Source organism: Solanum lycopersicum, chromosome 8, assembly GCF_036512215.1.
Source record: "Solanum lycopersicum chromosome 8, SLM_r2.1".
NCBI classification, from domain to species: Eukaryota; Viridiplantae; Streptophyta; class Magnoliopsida; order Solanales; family Solanaceae; genus Solanum; species Solanum lycopersicum.
The window spans coordinates 16,513,519-16,538,837 of NC_090807.1; the positions used below are offsets into that span (position 1 = coordinate 16,513,519).

A 25,319-nucleotide genomic window follows, 5' to 3' on the forward strand; every position below is an offset into this window, starting at 1 on the left:
AAACAATTATCACTAGTGTTGATTCAAATTCAATTTGTTGTATTGTTTCTTCTGATTGTTGTGGTATTCGTATTTCTGATGGCGACAAATGGTCTCCTTTAAAAGGTGAGCCTGGTTCTTTAATTGGACCCATTTTCTCAACTTATCTGGAGAATTTTAAAATAATTTCAAAAGAAAGTAATCCTATTTAGTATAAACCTTTTAAAATAACGGTATGATTGCATGTTATATCTTCAATTATTTTATATGATTTTACAGTTTTACCCTATTTTTATGACATTATAGTATTACACAATGAGTTGTGTAGTGAAATGGAGTTGGCTAGCCACATTAAAACCCTTCCAACTTATACAAATTATATTTTTATCCTCTTATGAGATATTGAGCAGTAAACTATTTAGAAAAATAGAACAAGATAACAACTTTTACGCTTTTTTAAACCAATACAATTTACTGTGAAATAGAATGGGCTAACCACTTTTAAATTCTTTTAACTGATTTAATTTATGGTTTTGTCTTAATTTTATGGAATATTAATCATACTGCAATATAGTTTGGGATAACTATTTTTAACCTCTTTCAAGTAATACTTTTTACGATCGAACCTATTTTTATGAAATCATAATGGACCAACTAGGTAGTATAATAATTACGGTAGGGATAATCATTATTTTAACTTGTTAACGGAAAAAATATAACTCTTGCGATGAAAGTTTCAAGTTAAAAAATACCCAATTATCAACATGGTGCTAACTAATGTTGAGTATACTTTACAATATAATACATTGTAAGTAACCTCTCTACTTTCATAAGGTTAGCCGTACAGACTACCTTGTAAGATTAGATTGAGTATTTTGTTGTTGTTATTGTAGAAATTAAATATATGTATATATATATATATATATATTTAATCACTCTCAAACAAAAAGATACATTCTCTCAAAATCTCCAAATTCCTTAAAAATTCAAATCATTATAGATAAAAAAAAAAAGACACAAGATTAAGTGCTTTTCTTTATTTCACCTCCAAAGAACTACCCCCCCCCCCCCCTTCTTTTTTTTTATTGTAATTTTTTTTCTTATCATTTCAAAGGCGCACATCCTTTTTCACAAAAATCTTCCAAAAATTAGTCGTTTCAATTCTCTATATTTTATTTGTCCTGGTGTTGCATAGAAACTAAGTTCACCTAATCATCTAACATTAAAATCCAATGAGATTATGAGAAAAAAAATTCAATTTGTCATCGGTAAAAGTTGAAGTTGAGAGACCAACCAAAATGAGAAAAGGATTTGAATTTGTTTGAGAGGTCACCTGATTGGATCAAATCTACTCAAACAATTATCAATAGTATTGATTCCAATTCAATATGTTATATCGTTTGTTCTAATAGTAGTGAGTATTTTTATTTCTGATGGGGTCAAAAGGGACTCCTTTAAAAGGTAAGCCTAGTTCTTTAATTAGGCCCATTTGTCAACTCATCTGGAGAAATTCGAAAACATAGTTATGGAAGATATTAATTGTATTGAGTATAATCCTTTTAATAAAACGGTACGATATCAACTTGTATATTCTTTTATGCTATAGAATTTTACAATCTTAACGTATTTTTATGACATTAAATTATTACCACATGAGTTGTGTCGTGAAATGGAGTGGGCCAGCCACTTTAAAACTCTTCCAAATTTTACAAATTATACTTGTATTCTCTTTTATGAGATACTGAGTTGTAAACTACATAGAAAAATAGCACAAGACAACAACTTTTACGCTTTATTTAAGCGATAAAATTTATCGTTAAATTGAATGGGCTAATCACTTTTAAATTCTTTTAAGTGATATAGTTTAGGATTTTAGCTTATTTTTGTGAAATCATAATCATGCAACAATACATTTTGGGATAACAATTTTTAACCTTTTTCAAGTAATACCTTTTACAATTGAACCTATTTTTCTGAAATCTTAATCGATCAACTAGTGCTAATAACTATTTTAACTATTTAATGGATAAAATGTTACTCTTACGACGAAAGCATCAAGTTTTAAAATATCCACTTTTCAGCATGGGGCTAACTAATATAAAATATACTTTGTAATGTCATACATTACTAAATAAACTCTCTACTTTCATAAGGTTAGCGTACAAACTACCTTGTAAGATTAGATTGAGTATTTTAGATTGAGTATTTTGTTGTTGTTACTGTTGAAGATATATATATAGCATTTTAAAACCCTCCTAATTGTCAAAAATCCTCTTTAATCACTCTCAGGCAAAAAATTATATCCTCTCAAAATATCAAAATTCCTTCAAAATTCAAATTGTTACATATCAATAAAAGACCCATGATTAAATGTTTTTCTTGATTTCACCTCCAAATAATCCCCTCCCTCCTTTTGGAACTGTTTTTTTTCTCATCATTTTAAAGCACATATCTTTTCAAAAAAATCTTTGAAAAATCAGTCGTTTCATTTCTCTCTATTTTTATTGTCTTGGTAAAATTTCAATGGGAATAATATTGTAGCGAAATTGACATCACCTAATCATCCAACATTAAAATACGATGAGACTGAGAGAAAAAATATCTATTTTCATCGGTAAAATTTGAAGTTGAAGAACAACCAAAAAGAGAAAAGGATTTGGATTTGTTTTAGAGGTCATTAGATTGGATCTAATTAGCTCAAACAATTATCACTAGTGTTGATTCAAATTCAATTTTATATATTCTTTCTTCTTATAGTAGTGAGGATTCCTGTTTCTAACAGGAACAAATGATCTCCTGTCAAAGGTGAGTCTAGATCTTTCATTCGGTCCATTTGCTCAATTCATTTGGAAAATTTAGAAAAGATAGTTGCGGAAGAAAGTTATCCGTTTGAGTCTAAGAAATTTAAAATAATTATATGATTTCAACTTGTATCTTCTTTTATGTTATTGAATTTTATGGTTTTACCCTTTATTCTGACATTAAATTATTAAACCATGAGTTGTGTAGTGAAATGGAATGAGCTAGCCACTTTAAACCTTATCCAAATTATACAAATTATACATTTAGCCTCTTTAATGAGATATTGAGCAGTAAAGTACATAGAAAAATAGCACAAGATAATAACTTTTAAGTTTTTTTCAAGTGGTACAATTTACTGTGAAATAAAACGAGCTGACCACTTCAAGTTCTAGAATTGATATATTTTATGACTTTAGTTTATTTTTATGAAATCTTAATCATGTAGTAATACAGTTTTGGATACCCGTTTTGAAACTCTTTCAAGTAATACCTTTTACGATTTAACCTATTTTTATGAAATCCTAATCAATCAACTAGGTAGTAAAATAAATACGCTATGATTAATTACTCTTTTAGCTTGTTAGTGCAAAAAAAAATGTCACTCTTACTATGAGAATTTCTAGTTTAAAAATATCAACTCTTCATCATGGGGCTAACTAATATTAGGTATACTTTACAATGTCAACTTTATTACAATTCTACTTTCATAAGTTTAGCCGTGCAAACTACTTTGTAAGAATAGATTGAGTATTTCGTTGATGTTATTGTATAAAATTCATATATATATATATATATATATATAATTATAAAATAAAAATAATGACTTACAACAATAAAATATTTGTAGCAAATTAAGTTAAGACGTTTAATAGAGAAAAAAAAAGAAACATATTTAAGGAAATATATACAATGTTTACATTATTCTTATGAGACTGATGTGCATATAGCTAAAAAAACAAATACAAAATTTGTACAGAACTCTCTGAGTTCTTGTCGACTCCTTCAATATTCTATCAAAATTCAAGAGTCTTCTTCATCTACTTTAACTATAAAATAAAAAAAATAGTTTCATAACCTTGGTAAGGGATTCATGAGATAAGGAAATTGAATTGATATAGATAGAATAGAAGTAATATCAAAAGATATCTATTAGTTTTAGTTTAAATACATGAAGGTTATGAATATGAAAATATGATAGTGATGGATATCGTGAGTGTAAAAGTTGAATAAGTAATTAAAAATTAATAATAAATAAATGAAGAATAAGAAAAAGAAAATTAAAGTTAGGCAACCATGTATAAAGAAAAACTAAAGTTCTTATCACGTAACTAAGCATCAATTAATGAATCTAAATTTTTGAAGCTAGAGTCAATCTTTAATAATAATCAACAGGACATTATCAATGTGTGTTCTCCATTTTGCAGATTTGCACAATATAAATTATCAAATTTCGTTATTTATCATAAAGAATAATACTTTATCAATATAAATTATATTATTTATAAGAGGGGTTAAAGGAAAAAGTTATGAGAAGAGAAGTATAGCAATTAAAGTAGAGACCTTTTTTTTAAAAAAAAAATTATGATAGTTATATACATATAGATTATAGATAATAAATATTAACAAATTAGATATTTAATTAGGAATTATTGTTAGGAAGTCAGAAAATTATTAACATTTTAATTAAATTTATACAATCAAATATGAAAATATTTTACAACATTTAATTTATAGAAAGGATAAAATCGTAACTCTTCCTTTCTATAAATTAAATTGTTGTAAAATATTTAAGTACTTGATTGTATAAATTTAATTAAAATGTTAATGATTTTTAGTGTTCTACATATTAACTTGTCATTTTAGGACATTAGCATGCGTAACTTAGGCAACACATGCTTTTTAAATGCGGTTGTGCAATCTTTATGCACACTGTTGTGTTGCTCCAGCTCCTCCGATCGATCGATAAGGTATCTCAATTTCAATGTAAGTATCAACTTAAGATTTTTTCTTTTATTTTTTTATCTATTTTTATTTTCTCTTAACTTAGGGTATCATCGTTTCATGTTTCACCTTATGATTACAGATATTTGTGTGTTGTGCATAACACGAGAACTTATTGACTTTTCGACATTTTATGTGATGTTTTTTGTCTCAATGACGGAACTTGTCATCCACTTGAGAAGTATATCCAAACCAAATTATTTATTTATTTCCTTCTAAAGTTTACTTTAATTTATTTTTTAGAGAACATTTAACTATCACTATGTACCTTAAATATCTTTGTGTTTCTTGGCATTGTGAAAATATAAGATTTTTCGTCATCCAATGTGAACAAACAAGAAGATGCAGATGAATTCTTATAGTGCTTTCTCAATAAATTTGAAATTTTTTGTAACTATTTAGAGAGAAAACACAACATTGTGAAGGAGGCTTTTGGTGTCCGTCTTTTGAGCAATGTAAGCATTTGGATATTTGTTCTCTCTATTTCATCTTAGTGTCGTTTCTCATATTTTTTATTTTTTTGAAATACTTTGTAAGGATTTTACTTGAGCCAATGATTTATCAGTAGCATCCTCTCTACCTTGTAATGTATAGGAAAAGTTTGTGTATATTCAATAATGTGTAGACCGCATTTCTAAATATTTTACTTAAATTGTCAATCGACTTTTTTCAATTTCATCAATGTTGTAGCAATTGTGGTTATTCATCTATCACACCTGATCCTCTAATCGACTTAATCTTTGAGATTGAGGACGTTCATAGTTTATCAGCTACAATGGAGTCTTTCACTAAAATAAAGAAAATTGAGTTCTCCTATGAAAGGTGCAAGACACAAGGGACATTGGAGAAGCAGCTTCTCGTTGATCATTCCCCTACTGTTGTTGTCCTACATTTGAAGCGATTAAAAAATAAGTTGTTAAGGTGGAAAATCATGTTTCATTTCTTCTTGAAGCGGACATGCTTCTTTATACCAATAACATCAATAATGTGAGTATCTTAATTATATTTTAAAAAACATTCTATCTTTTGGTAGCAGTAACATGATGTTGCTTCAAATTTTCCTTTTCCAAATAGGAAAAAATTAAATGTGATTTCTATGCAGTTATAGTGCAATCTTTCTATTCAATATCTTCAGGATACTATTACAACTTTATTCGTTGTACTTCAAATGAATGGTAAAAATTTGATGATGAGAAGGTACTAAAAATAGTAGAATTTCCTTATTTTGTTAGAATTTTTGTGTGTTCATGATAACTAACTTGATATATTTTTTAATTGTCATAGGTTGATTATGTTAAAGAAGATCTTATTTTTGCAAAGTAGGCATATATATTTTTTAAAAGCAAAGAGGGGTACTTCGTGATTTTCTGACTATATTCAAAACCACATGCCCTTCGAATGTCTAGTAACCCGACAACTTTCAACAATACTTCAGATGAGCCAACTCTAATGAATGTATTGAACCATGTTGAGGGTAATGATTCCATGCTAAAATCATCTCCTTCATTGACTTATTCAAGAATCCAAGTTATTACCTGCTAAATTTTGGCCATACAAATATTCTACTATTTGAAAATTCGTAAGTTTTGTACATTGTTTTTGTCGTTGAGTTCACTATTTACATATAACAATCTACCTAAAATAACCCCTATCTCTTCTAGGTAGAGGTAAGATATGTATACACTATACAATGAGTTTTTTTATTGTTGTTGTTAACTTGCACAAATTCAACCTTCTTATTTTTTCTTAGTAAGATATATATTGAAACGAAATTATCATAAATCGGATCATCTTCCACTCAAAAGACATATGTTCTTTCAACTACAATCAAATTGTGTTCACATACCAAGTAATTGTGTTTTTTATAGCATTAGCAGATTACGTTTATTGTGAAGATCAATTGCAATACGTTGAAACAAAGCATGGGGAAGAATTTTGTGGATGTATTGAACTGCGGCTCACATGGAACGTATGTGAATGAAAAGAAGAGGAAGCTGGAAATTGAATTTTTCTTGTGTTGGTAGGTTTCCTCCTCTAATGGCGCGAGTAGGAGCAGAAACAAAATAATTTGATCTCATAAAATAGTCTTTTTGATAAAATTCTTAATGTTTTTATATATGAATTCAAAATTTTGAGTTTATTAATTCAACCAAAGAAGTAGTATCTTATTAGATTTTTGATGAATTATTTAAGCAACCAAAATATGTTTTTGACATCTTTCTCTTGGCCATATAAAATAAAATAGAAGTTACTATCTCGCTATATAGATTTTTGGCTAGAAACTTTGTTCTATCGAACATTTAATCTAGGGTGGGCAACGATGCAACTAATAATATTTTTTGGGGGGCCTCAAATTTTTACAAAGAACAAAATTATGGTCAAAATATAATTAATAGCTAAAAAAGTGTTGAACATAGTAAACAGCAAATTATATTCTGCTTGCTCATTTAAAGTTTCAAACACTACAACAATCATTATTATTTAATGATCGAGATTTCAATAGCTTAGAATATGAATTTATGCTTCTAACTATTGTATTTATTAAAAAATTTCAACTTATTACTTATAGAGAACTATGCTAACAATTCATATAATGATATATTAGTGAAAGGATATTTTCACCTTGAATTAATAAAATTTTACCTAACATTAGTAATTGAAAAGGAACATCAAAGAAGTCATTTATATTTAAAAAATTAAGTTCTTATTTTCTTCTAAAATATTTAACAAAAAATTATGTTTCAATAAATACATATAAATGGTTTTTAGTTTTAATTGAGGCTACAACTTATGTTGAGTTGTCCTTGACTGTAATTAGAACGTTACTCAACTTCAGCCTAGTCTTAAACATAAAATAATCATTTTGAAATGGATAAAAAAGAAAATTTATAAATAAATTAAGATGTATGGTTAAATAATTTACTAACAACTGAATTTATATCGTAGAGGTTTGTTTTCATGTTTATCATACCTAAATAAATTAGTGTTTAAGTATGCATAAAACAGATTAACTTAAAAGATAATATTTTCCCTTTAATTACATACAGGTTGGTTAGAACAAAATTTTTTTATCATGCTATTGAGAAATAAAAACCTATAAATTAAGCAACTTACTTAATGGTACAAGAATAATCTACAAACAAACGTGGACCCACAATTGCATATTCGGTAAACTTGCACACGTTAACTTTTAAAAAGTCATATATATATATATATATATATATAAATAGATATATATATATATATAGAGAGAGAGAGAGAGAGAGATCTTGAGAAACTAAAAGTATTAGTATATAATCAGCAGTTTACCCAAGAGAAGTCTATGAGTGCCCTTGTGCTGTTGGTACAAGCTAGAGAAACCACCCTGGTGACGAGAGTTCAAATTATGCTAAATCCAGTTTTTCAGTGTTCTTATTTTGAGTTTAGCTAGTTAATAATAATATATTTAGTATAATTTCATCTGTGGGGTTTGGGTATATCCTGGCACATGTAAATTTGTATTTCTATGTTTGTGAGGTAGAAAGATTGTTTCTAATAGACCCTCAACTCATAAGTACAATTAATGAAACACAACTTCAAGAATAATATGACATCAAAATAAAAATATAAAATCATAAGAAAAAAATGATAGTAAAAAGGGAATATAGACACAACCAATGAAGGAACAAGTAACAATTAGTAAAACAAACAAGTATAAAATATTACTCACGCAATAAATATTAATAATATAATAATACTAAAAATAATAATATTAATAACAACAACAACAAAAAAACAACAACAACAACAACAAAAAAACAACAACAACAATAACAACGACAATATAATCCCTAACCCACCCCGACTCTTCCCCTTAAATGTTGTACAAAAATTGGCTACTACAAAACTCCTAACATTGTTGTCAACCTTCAAATCATTTGATCTATATAATCACATCCTCGGTCAACTAAAACGAATTGTAAAGGCTTATAATTTAATGTTGAAATTATCAATACTCATTTTTACAATAAATATCTAATTTTTATTTTTAATCTCTAAAAATATAGATATTTAGGAAATATATTATTTAAATAATTATACGGAGCGAGTTACTATGTATGATTTGTGTGGAAGAGAATTTAGCTAATTGAATTTTTTATATATATGGTATGGTGTGTGCGCGATGGGTATTAAATAGTTTAGGGTTCTAATGTTTATAATTTCATAAGGCTCAAATAATTTAGAAAGAGCAATCAATTTTAAGAAGATAGGAATTTCGAGAAAAAATTGATAGCGTTATCTTGGAAAACATATGGAGGAAAGTTTCAAATATAACTATGTTTTTTCCTTGAGATACATCACCATGCAATTTTTTCTATACTTTATTTTAGGAGACCATCTTATTATTTTAATCAACTTAAATTTAGATTATTAAAATTTATAGTAACTTCCACAGATCCATAATGTATAGTAATTCTCGTACCCCCATAACATTCCTCCATAATATTCCTTGATAAGTTATATTGTTAATGTCTCCATAACTTTCATGATTAATTTCATGTTTATGACTAACCTTTTTGTATGCCTCTATATAACACTATAAAATAGTGTGTATGATGAGCCCTCAAATTGGACTCATTTAGGGCCTTATTGTAATGAAAATAGTGTCCTCAAATGCTCATTTAATCTAAGTGTGATGAAACCTCTTATGTTTTAGTTATTTGGAGTTTTAGTGTAAGCATGGACACTTAGGCATAAAACAATAACAAAGAGGATGAAAAAGAACTGAAGTTGAAGTCCGAGCATTGCCTAGCATGCTTGACGATCTACCGAATAGAGACACTTCACCCTTTGTTCTAGCAAGCGAATGCTTGAAGGAAGTGGATTCAAACGGCAATGAAAAGGAGTAGTCGATATTTTGCCGAAAAATTCCGCGAAGCAGAAGTATTCCACCCAATGTCAAAGTACAAATAGATGTTGAAGCAAAGAACAAGTGACGATGAAATAACATATGGCTGAATCTCCGAATCACGACTAAAATCGCCAAAGGAATTTGCAAATACTAAATTTGAAAAATATAAATACTAGCCATAGTTATTATTTTTAAAGATTCGAAGATTTTTATCAATTTTATGTTTTAGAACTTAAGTTTATGTATTTTTTTTCTCAAGTTTGGAGAGGATTTTGTGGGAGACTTGAAGAAAACAGTTGTTCGTCTTCAAGTTGGAAGCGGGTCTTCTCCGTTCTTCTTTATTTTCTCATATTAACACTACACCATTTTCGGCCTACAGCAACACCACGTAAGTGTAGCCTAAACTAGCATAAAGTGTGGCCTTTGATAAAAGACTACACTTTTGGACATTCAGCAACACTTTTTAGGGGCTGCCCAAAAGAAGCGTAACCTTTGACATTAGGCAACACTTTTTAAATGTTGCCACCTTTGGCAGCACTTATAAAGCGTAGCCAAATAGGTATAAGGGCACGCTTTGAAGACGTGCATTAGCAACACCTATTTTTTGTTAGACTACACTTAAAAGCGTTGCCTTTTTAGATTTATTGGTCACACTTAAAAAGTGTTGCCTTTTATTGGTCATCTATTGCAACATTTATAAAGTGTAACTTTATATCTCATCTATTGCAACACTTATAAGGTGTTACTTTATATGTCATCTATAGCAATACTTATTAATTGTAACTTTATATCTCATCTATAGCAACACTTATAAAGTGTTGATTTTATATCTCACCTACAGCAACACTTACAATGTGTAACTTTATATCTACCTAGAGCAACACTTTCAAAGTGTAACATTTTATCTACCTAGAGCAACACTTACAAAGTGTAACTTAAACATTTATAAGCCTACATGTAGCATAAATATATATAATATATTTACATACATACAAGTGACCTAAAACACAAAATGAACTAATTAAGCATTAAATTGAAGAGATATTTCAAATAAACTTCGAGAAATATTTCATGTACAACCAAAACATAGAAAGTGATTGCTTAAAGATCTCTAATATCAACAAGTTCCAAAAATCCAAAAGTGTCATTCAAACGTATATGACAACAATACAAAAATTTCTTCATCTTTTGCCACAATGGATCGAGTTTACTTCTGGCCAAATTCAAATTCAGTTACCTACATTTTCCTGCACATTTAAAATAAAATTATAAGTTTGTGAATTAATTGTGGAAGTGCATAATCAGAGAGAATTCACTGCAAGACAACCAATCCAAATCTAAATACAATTTCAATGTAAAAATTACACATTATAAGGACTACAACATTTGTGCAGTCTTCTGTTGTTGGCTCTCAAAAATTAAACTTCAAAAGTTTAATTTGTGCAGTCTTCTGTTGTAAACTTCAATGTAAAAATTACACACAAGTAGTTCAAACAAACCAGTGATGACCACTAGAAACAAGGTTCATAACATACTCTAGAAGTGTCCACAAAAATCAATACATAACAACATGAACATGATATTTTCAAAGAACTGCAGCATAGGCCAAGGTTCATCATCAGACTACATCTCTAGTGCATACAAAAAACACACAAACATCATCAGTTTGTATCTCTAGGGCAAGGTTCATCATCAGACAGTGAACAAAAAATACAGACAAGAGAAATGTTTAGTAAGAAGAGAAGGAATGCTATAAAAAGACACAAACAAATTCTTGAACAAGTTAAAGATTTAACAGACAATGAACAAAAAATAGAGGACCAGTAGCAAGAAAAACCCCTGCAGATTTTCCTCTCCAATTTTCTCTGCCTTGTCTGTAGTTTAACAAGTAACCATTAAGGATCTATCAAACATAATAAATCTACCCCAAGATCACAGGCTGCACCACATTAATACTAATAGCCACAACCACCTAGCTAACAGACACCAATATGAATAAAATAGCAATAGCTTCATAAAGGTGCAGACAGACGATTAAAAGACCAGCTACAATAGCCTTTACAATGAGCTGGATTCAGAAGCTAAAGGTAGAAAATAGTGTCATCATTTTTTTAATTGAACACCGTTGGAATATGCCATAAAACATAATTTGTTAGCCACAGACTCCTCAATTGCACAATACTATTAGAACAATTATTCAACTAACGATTCGAATGCTTAAACCAAAAACAAAAACATTCTTAGCAGTTATAAATAGGTGGACTAAACTTAGACAAGTAAAAATAAGTTTTGAATTTCATTACCAATAACACCAACTAAACTAGAAGAAAAACAATATTAACACTATTAATAGAGAATTTGAAATATAAAATACCTTTTGATGAACCGAATCTTGAGCTGACCCCGAAGAATATGGAAGATTTGTGCCTTTTACAGCTTGTGCACTACTTGCATCAATAGGTGAAACAAGGTTAGATCCAACACACCCGGGTATATCTTGAAAATTCAATCCAGGGTTGTTTTGCAGCAATTGAGTGAATAAATGTCGCATTTCTTCTCTCAATTCTTCCTTTAGAGAAGTGATTTCATCGGCATGCTTTTGTTTTAGATTGTTAATTTCCTCATCTTTCTTCAAAGAACTTGTTGTCACTGATCTACCATAGCACCTAACTCGACCAGGCTGCTTCTTTCCAAACACTGCCCTAAATGCATCATCACCTGTTTCCCCAGAATTTTGGCGACTTTGAAGTTCAGCCTATTTAATAAAATTGGCATCCATAGTGAATTGTAAGTAGTATCAAGCATTAAAACATTATGAAAACTTTTCGTAAAAAATAATTAACAATGTCGACAAATAATTGATATCTCCTCGAACTTGCATAAGAAGAAGAAGAATAAGGCATACATGATTAAAATTTAATGTAGTCAAACTCCCCACGATATAAATGTTAAGTCTAAATAAAGTTCACTAATAATCCTCTTTGAAAAACTTACTATTGCAACTTGGGTATCAGCCTGGATTTCCTTACCCGTCTTGGTACGAGTTGCAATAAATATTTCAGGCTTTGATGGTTCTTCGTTGTTGTCTTTGGCTGCACGCTATATATTATATCAAAAGAAATTTTAAAAAATCAGTAAGTTCTTATAAAGTACAAAAAAATGAAAATCAAATTTTGTATGAAATGTCAGCTAAGTATTACCAATGCCACGCGTACTCTAGCAAAATTAATAGGTCCCATTCGATGCCTCCACTTTTGTTTTTTCCTGTTTTGAGAATTCATCTCGCATATAGCCTATTGTAAAAAACAAAGAGATAATTGAATTGATATCTATAAAAAGAAAAGATATGACACAGAATTAGTCGATGAGTGGAAATGCACCATTTTAACCTTACTTGAACAGTTGGGTGTTTCCAATACTCGATCAACTGGCGGAATTGATGATGTGGAATGCCATCAGGACATTTTGCTAGCATATCCTCAAGGGTACTGTCTTTATCAAAAAAATTCTTTTTAATTTTTTGCTTGTGTCGCCTCCAAGCATCACGAAGACCAGTCATCACCCACTTCTTTCCTTCTACTGGAAGTAGAAATTTGGACTATGCAAAATGAAATATATTTAGTTTCAGTAAGTAAAAAAAATATGAATTCTCATGAGTGGTAGTTCATACATTGACGCATTCCCACATGCGCTTTTTAGTATCCTTTGGCACCACATGCCAACTAGTGTACATCAAGCTGATGAATCTAGGACTCCTTGCAATTGTTCCTATAAAGTTGCTTAATTGTGAAACTATCTTATTAGTTGGTCCCACCGCTTGTCCTTTATCAAATGTAACCTCCTTTCTTTCTTCCAAATTTCTTGCATGAATATCCTTACATCTTGTATGTCCTCGAACTTGTTTTGGCTTCGAAATTTCTAGATTGATTTAACAGACGTGAAATAAGATATTTCTTTTATAATGAGTTCTAAATCATACAAGGTTTAAAACATACCTTTTGTACTACAATCAATGTCAATTTCCTTTTCGACATCACATTTATCTTTTCTGAATTCTTCTTGTTCCACACGATCATCCAATCCTTTGTTATGTTCATTAATAGTAGGAGTATGCATAAATTCGACATCACTTGTTGTGTTGTTGTCACGTTTTGTTTCATCATCTTTGTGTATCCCTTGATATTTTAGAAACTGATCAAGAGTATTAGCTGGTATGACCGGCTTCCTCTTTACCTGTTTGCAATTCGGTAGATCAAGAATATCATGTCGTGCCTCTCCATTACCTAGTGCTGTTCCAGTCGCATGTGCTGAAGTAGTAACAACTTTCTTCAATGACGTATGGAACCTTGAATATGATTGAATGACTGATTTGTGCCCAAGCAATTTACTCTTTCCTTGTTGTGGAATGAAATCCTCAAAATTCTTTCTTTTATGTGATATTAGTGCCTGCTCTTTCTTAGCTTTATCATTGCGTTCATTTGCAAGTTGTTCTCTCTTAATCTTGAATTTGTTGGCCAATTCAGCACTTGATCGGTATTGCATATCAACATCCAGATTCTTCAATGGACTTTGACCTTTGTTTGGATTTAAACCCTTTTTCTTTAGCATTGTTGATTGATTCATTGTTTTTGCTTTGTTTAAATCTCTTCAATTTGTTTCGCAATAGTAAGTAAACCTACAAAATAATAAGATTGTCTAAGTGAAAGAAGTAGCAGCAATGTAATTTTGATATAAGGTTCACAGATGGATAGCTTCTTATAGTAGATTGCAACATTTTAGTTTCTAAAATTTTCAGAATTTCTCTAATTTCAAGAACTTCAAAAATTTCCTGAATTTATACATTAAAGTACTGTATAATAATGTAGAACTTATATAAAACAGTAATGTAATTACAGAACTCATTTTAAATCACATAATAAGTCAAACACACATACGTACAACAATCTAGGTGCAACACTATAATGTGTAAAGGTGCTAAAAGAGGAAGTAGACATAAAATCATATACACAGAATCAGGATCTCTTATATAAAGGATTCATATATGCAATACCAACTAACTGATATAAAGCATAATTGTTGATACAATTTAATTAAGTTTGGTATTTGTCATAAGACTCATTAGTCTATTTATAGACTTAGCTAACAATGTGCATGTGGGATTTAGTGAATTTTTTGTAAGGCATAACTCACTATTATAAAGAAATGGGCTCTAATAAAGCAGAATGAATAGGGACTGAGGAGTGTAACTTAATACCACTATGTAACTGAATACCACAATAAAACAGGACGGATTGAAATTTGAAGAACTACATGAACAAACAGAAAAAATTGATAACATATGAAACAAGATATTTCAAACAACTGTCGACGCGACTGTTTAAAAACTGGAGAGCTTCTTATTACTTAAATTAATAAAAAGTAAAGGGTTGTACCTCTCTCGGAGCGACAAACTCCGGACAACGACCAAATCAGAAGCAACTTCAAACTACAGAGCTGAATGCCTCTAATGCCAACTGCCTGATAATAAAATGAAACCAGAAAGTATATTAATAACAAACAACCAAATCAAGCAAAAATCAGCTAGAAGTATAAGTTCCTCAAGAAAATAATAATCAGATAAGAAGGCAACATATTACATTCTACAGATTAGATATATTAATGTGTTTTACCAAAAAAACTATTATATTACAAAAAAGCAGTGAGTGAGCACTATATGATCATTACAACAAAACTATTATATTACAAAAAAAACAGTGAGTGAGCACTATATGAAACTCATGGTGTGTCTTCTTCAGACTCGACTTCATCATCAAACTCATCTTCATACTCATTTTCAGTCTCGTCTTCAAACGCATCTGAAAACTCATCTTCATACTCATTTTCAGACTCATCTTCGAACTCATCTTCAAACTCTTCTTCATACTCGACTTCAAGTTGTTGATTGACAAATTCCTCCACATGCACATCAATGATTGTTTCTGGTAAATCAGTCCTTGTTAAGAGTACTTCACCATTATCTTTTGGTATAGATGGACCCTTCGAATGTTTAGATGGCTCATTTTCATAACTTTGTGGGAGATTAGATTCAACTTCATCACCCATGTTAAACAAGTCTCTTGGAAAAGTCTTCATAACATAATGTTTATCTTGATCATATGGATCTTGCACATAGAAGGATTGATGTACTTGAGATGCAAGCACAAAAGGCTCTTCCTGGGAACATCTCTTGTTAAAATAGACATAAGTAAAGCCATAAACATCTTTTTCAACCTCATACCAATCACACTTAAATAAAACAACCTTAAAATGACTGTAATAGTTTAATTCAACAATATCAACTATTCTACCATAATAAGTCAAATCTGCAATAATCGGATTTTTATCCTTTGAACTTGCAAAGCTTATAGTTGAGGCAATTAGTGTAACACCACTATTTTGTGTTTTACGCCTTGCATCACGCTGCCCAACATGGAATCTATATCCATTTATGAGATACCCAGAATATCTTTTCGCAACAAAATTTGGTCCTCTAGATTATTGTTTTATCAAATCAGACACATCCTCTTGCAAAGCACGAGTTTCAAACCATTGAGAGAAGTTTTGACAATGATTCTTTGCTTTTCTCCATTTAGATCTTCGTGACTGATTATTAACCTCTTGCTCATGCTCTCTACAAAACATTTAATTTATTTGTTAAAATAATAAATTAAATAAGAAAAAAATTAATTATACAAAAAGAATGCTATATTCAAATTAAGGTACCTAATATAGTCTTGAACATCGTCACAATTTCCCAATAAGTATGCATGTGCCTGACTTAGTGACTTGTCATCTAAAATGATTGGATCAGTTTTCTTTGCTCCTAAAGGAACTCCTTTGTTAGAAAACAAACTCACAGGTTCTGCGTCACTTGGGTCACATTCATCATTATTTCGCGCTCTCCTATTAAATTTGGTATGCACACCCCGATGCAGATATTTTGAGAATAAATTCATGCAATCTATTCCCACTCGTGTCTCTACTATGCATCCTTCTGGAAAACACCTATTGCGAATGTATGATTTGAATGTACCCATTTCTCTTTCAGTGGAATACATCCATCGATTTTGCACTGGGCCGCCTAATCTCACTTCATTCACCAAATGAAGAGGCAAATGAATCATGATATCAAAAAATGAAGGAGGAAAAATTCGCTCCAACTGATTTACTCTTTCTATGATCTCTACTTCTAAGCAATCTAGTTCCTCCAATGTGATTACTTTTTGGCACAAACGATGGAAGAAGGAACTTAGACGAATCAAAGGAATAGCCACATGATCAGGAAGAATGCTTTTAATTGGTATTGGAAGCAAGTAATGTAACATGAAATGAGCATCATGGGTTTTATAATTAGACACCTTTCTTTCATCCAAGTGCACACACCTAGATATATTTGAGGCACTACCATCAGGTAGCTTGGCTGTCTTTAAAACAACACAAAAGATGGATTTCTGTCCATTTGTAATTGAGAAGCATGCCTTTGTAAGCTTTGTTCTCTTACTATCTTCTTTATCTTATGGATGAAAGTTCTTCCTGATTCCAATATCTTTCAAATCATACCGTGCTTTTGCATGATCCTTTGTTTTTCCTGAAATATCCAAAAGAGTTCCAAGTATGCTATCAACTATGTTCTTCTCTTTGTGCATTACATCAAGGTTGTGACGTAACAAGTTATGCTGCCAGTAAGGTAATTAAAAAAATTGCCCTTTTTTTCCATGGGCCATCATTTGATCTCTTTTTCTTTTTCCCAAACACATTTTCAAAATCACGTAAGCTATTAAGAACATCAATTCCCTTTAAAGGAGCTGGAGGAGGCCTAAATTCAGTTTTTCCATTGAATGATCTTTTGTTTGATCTCCATGGATGATCCATCGGTAGAAAAACACGATGATCCGTATAGCACATTTTTCGACTATGTTTAAGATAGCGAGAATTAGTGCCATAGTTACAGCAAGGGCAAGCAAACTTGCCTTTTGTACTCCAACCAGATAACATAGCATATGCAGGAAAATCACTGATTGTCCACATAAGAGCTGCCCGCATTTGAAAAGTTTCATTTCTGGAAGCATCATATGTTTCAACCCCAGAATCCCATAATAATTTTAACTCGTCTATCAATGGTTGTAAGTAAATATCAATGTCTTTTCCAGGTGATCGTGGTCAAGGTATAAGTAAAGAAAGTATGGAATATTCAGATTTCATGCATATCCAAGGCGGCAGATTATAAATCATCAACATAACTGGCCATGTGCTATGTGATATACTCATGGTTCGAAATGGATTGAATCCATCACTTGACAAGCCAAGTCTCACATTGCGACAATCTAGTGTGAAATCTGGATGCACCCTATCAAAGTCTTTCCATGCTAGACCATCAGCGGGATGCCTTAACTTTCAATCTTTAGAACGTTTCTCTTCATGCCACCTCAACGAATCTGCCATCTTTGAGCACATAAATAGCCTTTTGAGTCTAGGAATTAATGGAAAGTGTCTCAAAGTCTTTGCAGAAACAAAATGTTGCTTTTTTGAAGACACAAGCTCACTATCAACTTTAGGAGCTTGAATATACCGTGAAGCTCCACAAGTGTGACAAAATTCGTCATCCTTATGATCATTCCTGAACAACATGCAATCATTTGGACATGCATCAATTTTATCATAATCCAGACCAAGATTCTTAACCATATACTTGGTTTTATTGTAAGACTGAGGAATGTTCAACTCGGGAATCTCCTCTTTGAATAACTCTAGAAGAGAAGTAAATGATTCATTGCTCTATCCATGTAAACACTTCAACAAATATAAGCGAAGTGTGAATGATAATTTAGAGAAACCTATACAACCAGAATATAATTCTTGGTTTGCCTCTTCAAGTAAGCTATAGAATTTCTTGGCATCTTCATTTGGACCATCATAAACTCCTCCAGCCTGTGCAACATCTCTAAATTGATCATTCAACAACCCATCAATATCATCACACGAGTAATACATATCATCATCAACATTCAATTTGATATCCCATTCCCCGTGATTGATCAATCTAGTATAGCCTTTAATGAATCCATGGCATATTAGATGATCATACACTACATTCCTTCGGTTCCAAAAAATATTACAACATTTCGCACATGGACACTGAATTTTCTCTCCATGAGGATCTCCATAAGAGTAAGCAAAATCTAGAAATGATTCAATGCCATCAATATACTCTTTGCTATACCTTGCTAAATTCATCCAATCCTTGGATGGGATATGTGAACTCCTAGAAGAATATATCAATATTTAGTCTTTCAGCAATAATCATGAACCAGTTAACAAATAAGTTTTAAAAGTCACGGGTAATGTATCAGAATCATGTGTTATCAGATGATAAAAATTTCTTACCTAGTCATGAGGCGTTCACTATGTCAAATCAAACCTTTAAACCTCCACAAATGTTTTTCAATGCTGATGATACTATAAATAAAAAAATAAGTACAATTAATAGGATATACACAATAAAGAAAGAAAATAAATAAATAAAACTCAAATGATTAAAAGTTAAAGTTTTGTAATTGAATTTGGAGCTTTAGTACTTTTAGAGTTTTATGAGCTTTTAGAGTTAAAGCTTTAAAATCTCATTCTTGTGCACACAAAATCAGAGAAGTATCAAATATCTAATACCATGTTTAAACATTCAAGCAAACATTCTTATGATCATATAATAGATATTCAATCAACGACTTATGAATGTCTCTTTGTATTAGAAATACAATAATTTTTATATTTGTTGTCTTAGTAATAAAACAGTTTCCAAATTTCACTGTATTAGTGACACAACAAGTTTTTATATTTCTGAACTATTGTATCTGTGATACATGAAGAAAGATCTTTTTTATCTTTACTTTTTGTGGTGAATGTTTTGTGAGTGTAATATTTTTTATAAATGTTATCATGTTATTAAGATTTCGGCATGAGTGAATGTAAACTAAAGAACTACAATACACCCAACCCAATCAATAAAAACATTATGCGTCATAGTCCAAAGATATTCAAAAGGTCAAGCATAAGAGTAGAAAGAAATAACTTTAAGTGAAATAATGAAAGCATCAGAATGACGACATGAAACCTCCATTACCGGCCTAAATTTATTTGTTTCAGTTGGATTATTCTAAAATACTCTTGCTTGACACAGAAAAATTTGTTTCAGTTGGATTACCATTAAAGTAGGATGTTTGATTACTCTTTATATTGTGTTTATCTTTCTCCCGTATTTACTGTGGATTCTTACGTAGAATTTATCATCAGTGTTGTTAACTGTTTGCTTGACACAGAAAAATCATTCTTTTGTAATCTGTGCATCTGCTTGATGCTTTATTAATGACATCCTTCTTACTTCACAAAAAAATATGTCTATGCAGATGTGTTGTCTTAGGAGCATATCTGTCATATAAAGTGGGAAGAAACACAGTCTCTTATGATCATATCTGGCATGTACAGTAGGGAAGAAACATAGACCAGAACAATCCACACAATAATTCTGAAAATTATAGACACCAACAAAATGGTCTCAAACTATTCTAATTTGCTCTGAGATGAGTAGTTAAGCAATCAAAAAGTTTAAGTCTGTTATTAAAAGTAAAAATCAAGTCTTCAAAACACAATGTGCACTGGCAACCTAACTAACCTTATTGAAATAATCATATTATTGTCTAACAAACCACATAAAAAGTACGAATAATTATATAACATTAGCATATATAAGATAACACAAAGGTATAACCATGAAACCAAAATTATATGGTCATCGCCTAGTACACATATAATCACTCCATACTTAAAGTGTTCATCTTTTGAAAAAGACAGAACTTGGTCAAAGATCCAATAATTTTAAACAAAATCAAACTTTGATACTTAAACATCCTATAAAAAAAATTCAAAGCATCTCGACTCGGCAATAAAACCTCTGACCTTGTAATAAACCTTACCAGCGGAAGACCTCATAAAGAGACTACAAAGTGAATCTCTAGCAATCCTAATGTTCAAAAACGATCCCAATATATGTATCTCTCTATCTACAATTACTATCCTAGTCTTCGTCACATTTTCTATAGCAAATTTTGTCACTATGCCATTGACTGTATAAAGGAAATGGTATCATATCTAACATATATCGGGACAAAGCAGAAACTTTCACATAATTTGATAAAGGAAATGGATAATATTTGTTGTATGTATCACTTATTTTGATTCAGTATTCTTTACATACTTGATGAGTTACTTCATGTCCTAAAAGTGAGAGATGCTAGTTTTAATACCTTATTTCTACTATGTGTCCTATAAATTAAAGACATTTAAGAAGTTATAAATTCATGTTTACATATAAAGACATGGAGAATAAACTGACCTCAATATACCAAAATGAGATCATTATCTCATTAGCACATGCTACACTTGTGAAGTCATATTTCATTATATTTTTTTAATCAATTCATCTGATCCATGGAAATGGTACAAGTCGTAAGTAAGATAAGCGTGGATCAACCTTCAAACTATAAAAAAGATATCCAATCAGTACTAGGTAAGTAACATAGCATGAATCATCTAATTAGAGCTTTTGAATTCACTATTAAGCAAGAAAATCGTGAGGAGTAGAAGTGTAAAGAACAACCCCAAATTTCTCATTTTTAAATAGTTCCTTGGCTGGAAGAGTTTAAAACATGCGAAGGAACAGAAGTATAAGCTTTATGTATGTATGAAAAAATTCATATTAAAGAGGACAGAACAACAGGAGATAGCAGAATATGAAGTCTTAAAAGATGATTTTTAGTTCACTTTTTTGGACAAAGTAGACTTAGCTAGTGAAACTCAAATTTGGAGAGTCCGATTTCTAGTTCACTTATGAGAATATGCAATGGTGTAATAACATATTTGGAGAGTCCGATAAACATAGTTAAAAAGTGAGAAGGTTCTCTATGATTAGGAATGTAAAGAAGAGAACAACATTATTTTCTGATGTTAATTCTTATATGTTAAAACTATTTTTTTATTTAGTTTCATCACGAAGATGAATAGACAATAGTCTTATAGATATGGTCACAAGTTTCAAACTTGAAAGCGTACAAATTACAACATGTTTATTCTTCAAAAATTACAAAAGAATAAATGTATATTAAGCTCTTCAGTAGGCTTATTCCTGTTCACTACTAACTTGAATATCCACAGTTTGACATAGACTAAAAGGAAAGGCATCAAACAACTGAAGTCACAGAGAAAACATGTTGGTGGATACCAGCATAGGTCTCTTCTCCCTGAAGCTCAAAAGAAACACCACTTTGTGGAGCATGACAGAACCATTGAAGTCGATAGGAAGGAGAAACATAAAGTCAGTGAGGAAAAAAGCACTTGACCATAGACTGTCTTTACAATTCTATTTACTACTATTTTATATGGAAGAACTTGACATGTTATGAAATTGAAAAGTTACAAGCTATTTCTCATCTTTTGCATCTAACTCATTAAATAGGTCAGACTTTAGCATCATACAAGACTTTCTCTCCATTTTGTTTGCACTAAATTCTCCTAATTCTTCTAAAACATAGATGAAGCAAGCCTCACTTTCAACAATATCCAAAACTCAACAAGTTGTTCATACCACAAAAACAAATCTTCTACTTTTATTCTGTTATTGCTAGTAACAGTTAGCAGAAAAGACTGTCAGAAGTTACTGCTCCCTCTCCACCCGTTCTAGACTTGAAAACTATATGTTATATCTCCAATTTCTAAGGCATATGATTTATTTTCTATATAGTGCAACTCAAACTACAAAACAAGTTTAACAAATTCATAGTACGAGCTGATCCCAAAACAACTAATCAATATTGAACCAATGTTTCTGATCTATACTTGAAAAATGCACTAGACAAACAACAAAATGACTTCTAGACACTTCAAGACATGTTGTCGAAAAAAGAAAAATTTTACCAGCAAATAGCTACAAGACAGAATCAATGTTGTTAACAAAGGAACAAACCAAGCTTAAGACAAGCACAATCATGAACTCAGGAAGACTAAAAAAGACTAAAAAAACAGTGACATTAAAACATACATTAAAACTTTTTCAAATTCATGTAGAGTAGCAACTTACACTTGACGAAATCTATATTAGGGACAAAATATTATAGGTATCGCCAACTTCAACACTTCAGTTCTTCGAAGAAAGATAACTTAGCTACAACTCAGTTCTTCAGATACTTTTGACTTAGCTTCAGTTTCTACATTCAACATTCAAGAGAAAAAATTAGTCTGTCAAAGATAATCTGCCCATTTATACGTCATACAACTACAAACTAAACTCCCTAAATCAACAAAATTCGTATCAATAACACAAGTCATAAAAACCCTAACTTTAATTTTGGACTGACACAAAAGAATATCAAAATCTTAGAGCTATAATTTAGACTTTTGACGATAAAATATCTTACCTGATAAACTCTATTCCAACAACCCTAAAGCTTTAAGATATGAAGCAAGTTGATTTGTGAAGCATTTTCTTTCAACTTTCAAAAGAAAATCTGATGGAACAACAGTTTACCCAAGAATATTTGAAGAAAATCGTTCTTCAGCTCTCCAATCTTGAACAACGAAGCTCGGAGAGGAGGATCTTCTTCTTCAGTTTGCATTAGAGGAATCGCGTTGCTCTTTGATTCTTCGGATGAAAATGGTGTTCTTCAACTGAACTTTGACAGAGTTTGTGACGAAAATCGATTTCTTTCGTTCTTCGATCCCGTTTTTCAGTTCTTGCAAATGGGTTCTTCAATTCTGGATGAAAATGTTTTCTTCAGCTGAAAGTGAAAGTTTCAGCTGAAGTTTCAGTAATGTTTCCCATTTTGTTGTTTTAATGTTTTATTATTTTTAATATTTCTTTAATGTTTTATTTAATTGGCCAAATAAAAATGGAGGGAGATCAAATTTTAATGTTAAAATGTTAGAGGGAATATAAAATTTTGGGAAAACACTAAGGCAACATTTTTCATGTGTTGTATTAACAATTATAAAAATAGCACACTTTAAAAGTGTGGCCATTTATGTAAATAGTTGTTGCCAACTATAACAACACTTATAAAGTGTAGGTTATCCCATTAAAGAGTACACTTTAGAAGTGTTGCTAATATTAGTGTAACTAAAAGTCAAAATCTTTGGCTACACTTTAAAAACATCCCCAAAAGTATTTTAGGCAACACTTTATAAGCGTTGTCCAGATTTAGTGTTGTCGTAGACCTAAAATGGTGTAGTGTAAGGTATAATTTTTGATACCTATTTGATTTATTTTTCATCTTAGGTGTATTTTATTATTGCTTGATAGAGGGCTAAAACCCCCCATTATTGGGGGTGTGACATAGTAAATATGTGTTGATATTACTGTTGGGTCTTGCTTGGTGATAGGATTAGATGGATTTTAATGGTGATTACACCTAGTGGTTATGGTTTAATTTAATGGGTTTGTAGTTACAAATACAAAATCACCCATGTGTTATAGGCTTGCTCGCTAGAGACGTCGTGAAACAAAGACTGCTTGATTGATGTCCTAAGGACTGGGGCGACATGAGGCTTAGCCCGGGAGGGTAAGCCCTAATCCGATATCTAAGCACTCTTCATCGAAAGAGAGTGTATGGATAAGGTGTCGGTTGGTCTTAATTAGACGAGTGGGTGTCCAATAGGAACCTATTTGATATGAGGTAAGTTGCGAGAGAGAGAATTCACTTTTACCTAATGCATACCCTTGTTACTGTTATTTTGCAAATTTTTATATTGAAAGCATGCATCCATTTATTTACAACAACTTATATTGCAGTTACACCCCAAGATCATTTCCCCATATTTGATTTTCCCTTTATTATAATTATTTTTACTACTTGTGCCAAAATCCACTTTTTAAAATTATACACATTGTTGTCACAAATTGAAATTACTTTGCTTTATTAGAAGATATCTTAAACTACTACTAACTAGAATGGAATGCTAGTTGACTACTATTTTCACTACAACTTCCTTGGGACACTATTCCAACCCTTTGTTTGGTTACTATACTCGCTTCGATTCGTAGACACTCAAATTGAAATTATTTATGCTTTGCACTGAGAGGATATTGAAATTGAAATTCTCCCATAGCTTGAGGTCAGGTTCCGAATACGATTTCTTTATCCCATACCTATAAAAACTCTTAAGCCTTTTTTTGACGCTTGTGTTCTCTTATTAGTCGATGATCTCACTTATGTCACTGACCCACTCGGTGAGTGCTGAATGGCAGTTTTGACCGCTAAAATTTACAGAACTCAATCACTTTGGTTGGTCAAAAAATGTGATCCACATCAGGCTCGCCAACATTTTCGGCAAGTCGCAGAATAATACCTGAGTTTGTGAATTTCCTCTTTTCTCAAAATTAAAAATTTAAAACCGTCACACCCAAAAACTATTATTCAAATAGCACAATTAAAACTAGAAACTTGGGTTGCATCACAAGAAGTGCCTTATTTATCATCGTGGCACGATTAATACATGCTTTCCATCTTCCTTCTTAGGCTTTACCATGGTATCACTCGGTAATTCTCTTTTTTTATTAGAATTA

General features: G+C 30.9%; 1 protein-coding gene across 1 annotated transcript; it reads right to left on the reverse strand.

The window, feature by feature from the left end:
- Window positions 1-10,830: 10,830 nt before the first annotated feature.
- On the reverse strand, window positions 10,831-13,265 carry LOC138337727 (uncharacterized). The gene is made up of 5 exons (XM_069288007.1): window positions 13,068-13,265; window positions 12,874-12,966; window positions 12,668-12,772; window positions 12,048-12,428; window positions 10,831-10,920 (listed from the first exon to the last, which is right to left on the reverse strand). Exons 1-5 carry the CDS (start codon window positions 13,230-13,232, stop codon window positions 10,903-10,905), a joined length of 762 nt encoding a protein of 253 aa, XP_069144108.1. The 5' UTR covers window positions 13,233-13,265; the 3' UTR covers window positions 10,831-10,902.
- Between the last annotated feature and the right edge of the window lie 12,054 nt (window positions 13,266-25,319).

Coding starts and splice junctions, on each gene's coding strand:
- LOC138337727 (XM_069288007.1), bottom strand. CDS start 13,232: ATGACTGGTCTTCGTGATGCTTGGAGGCGACACAAGCAAAAAATTAAA. Junction 12,773..12,873: donor CTAGAGTACGCGTGGCATTG/GTAATACTTAGC, acceptor TATAATATATAG/CGTGCAGCCAAAGACAACAA. Junction 12,429..12,667: donor CTGATACCCAAGTTGCAATA/GTAAGTTTTTCA, acceptor TTTATTAAATAG/GCTGAACTTCAAAGTCGCCA.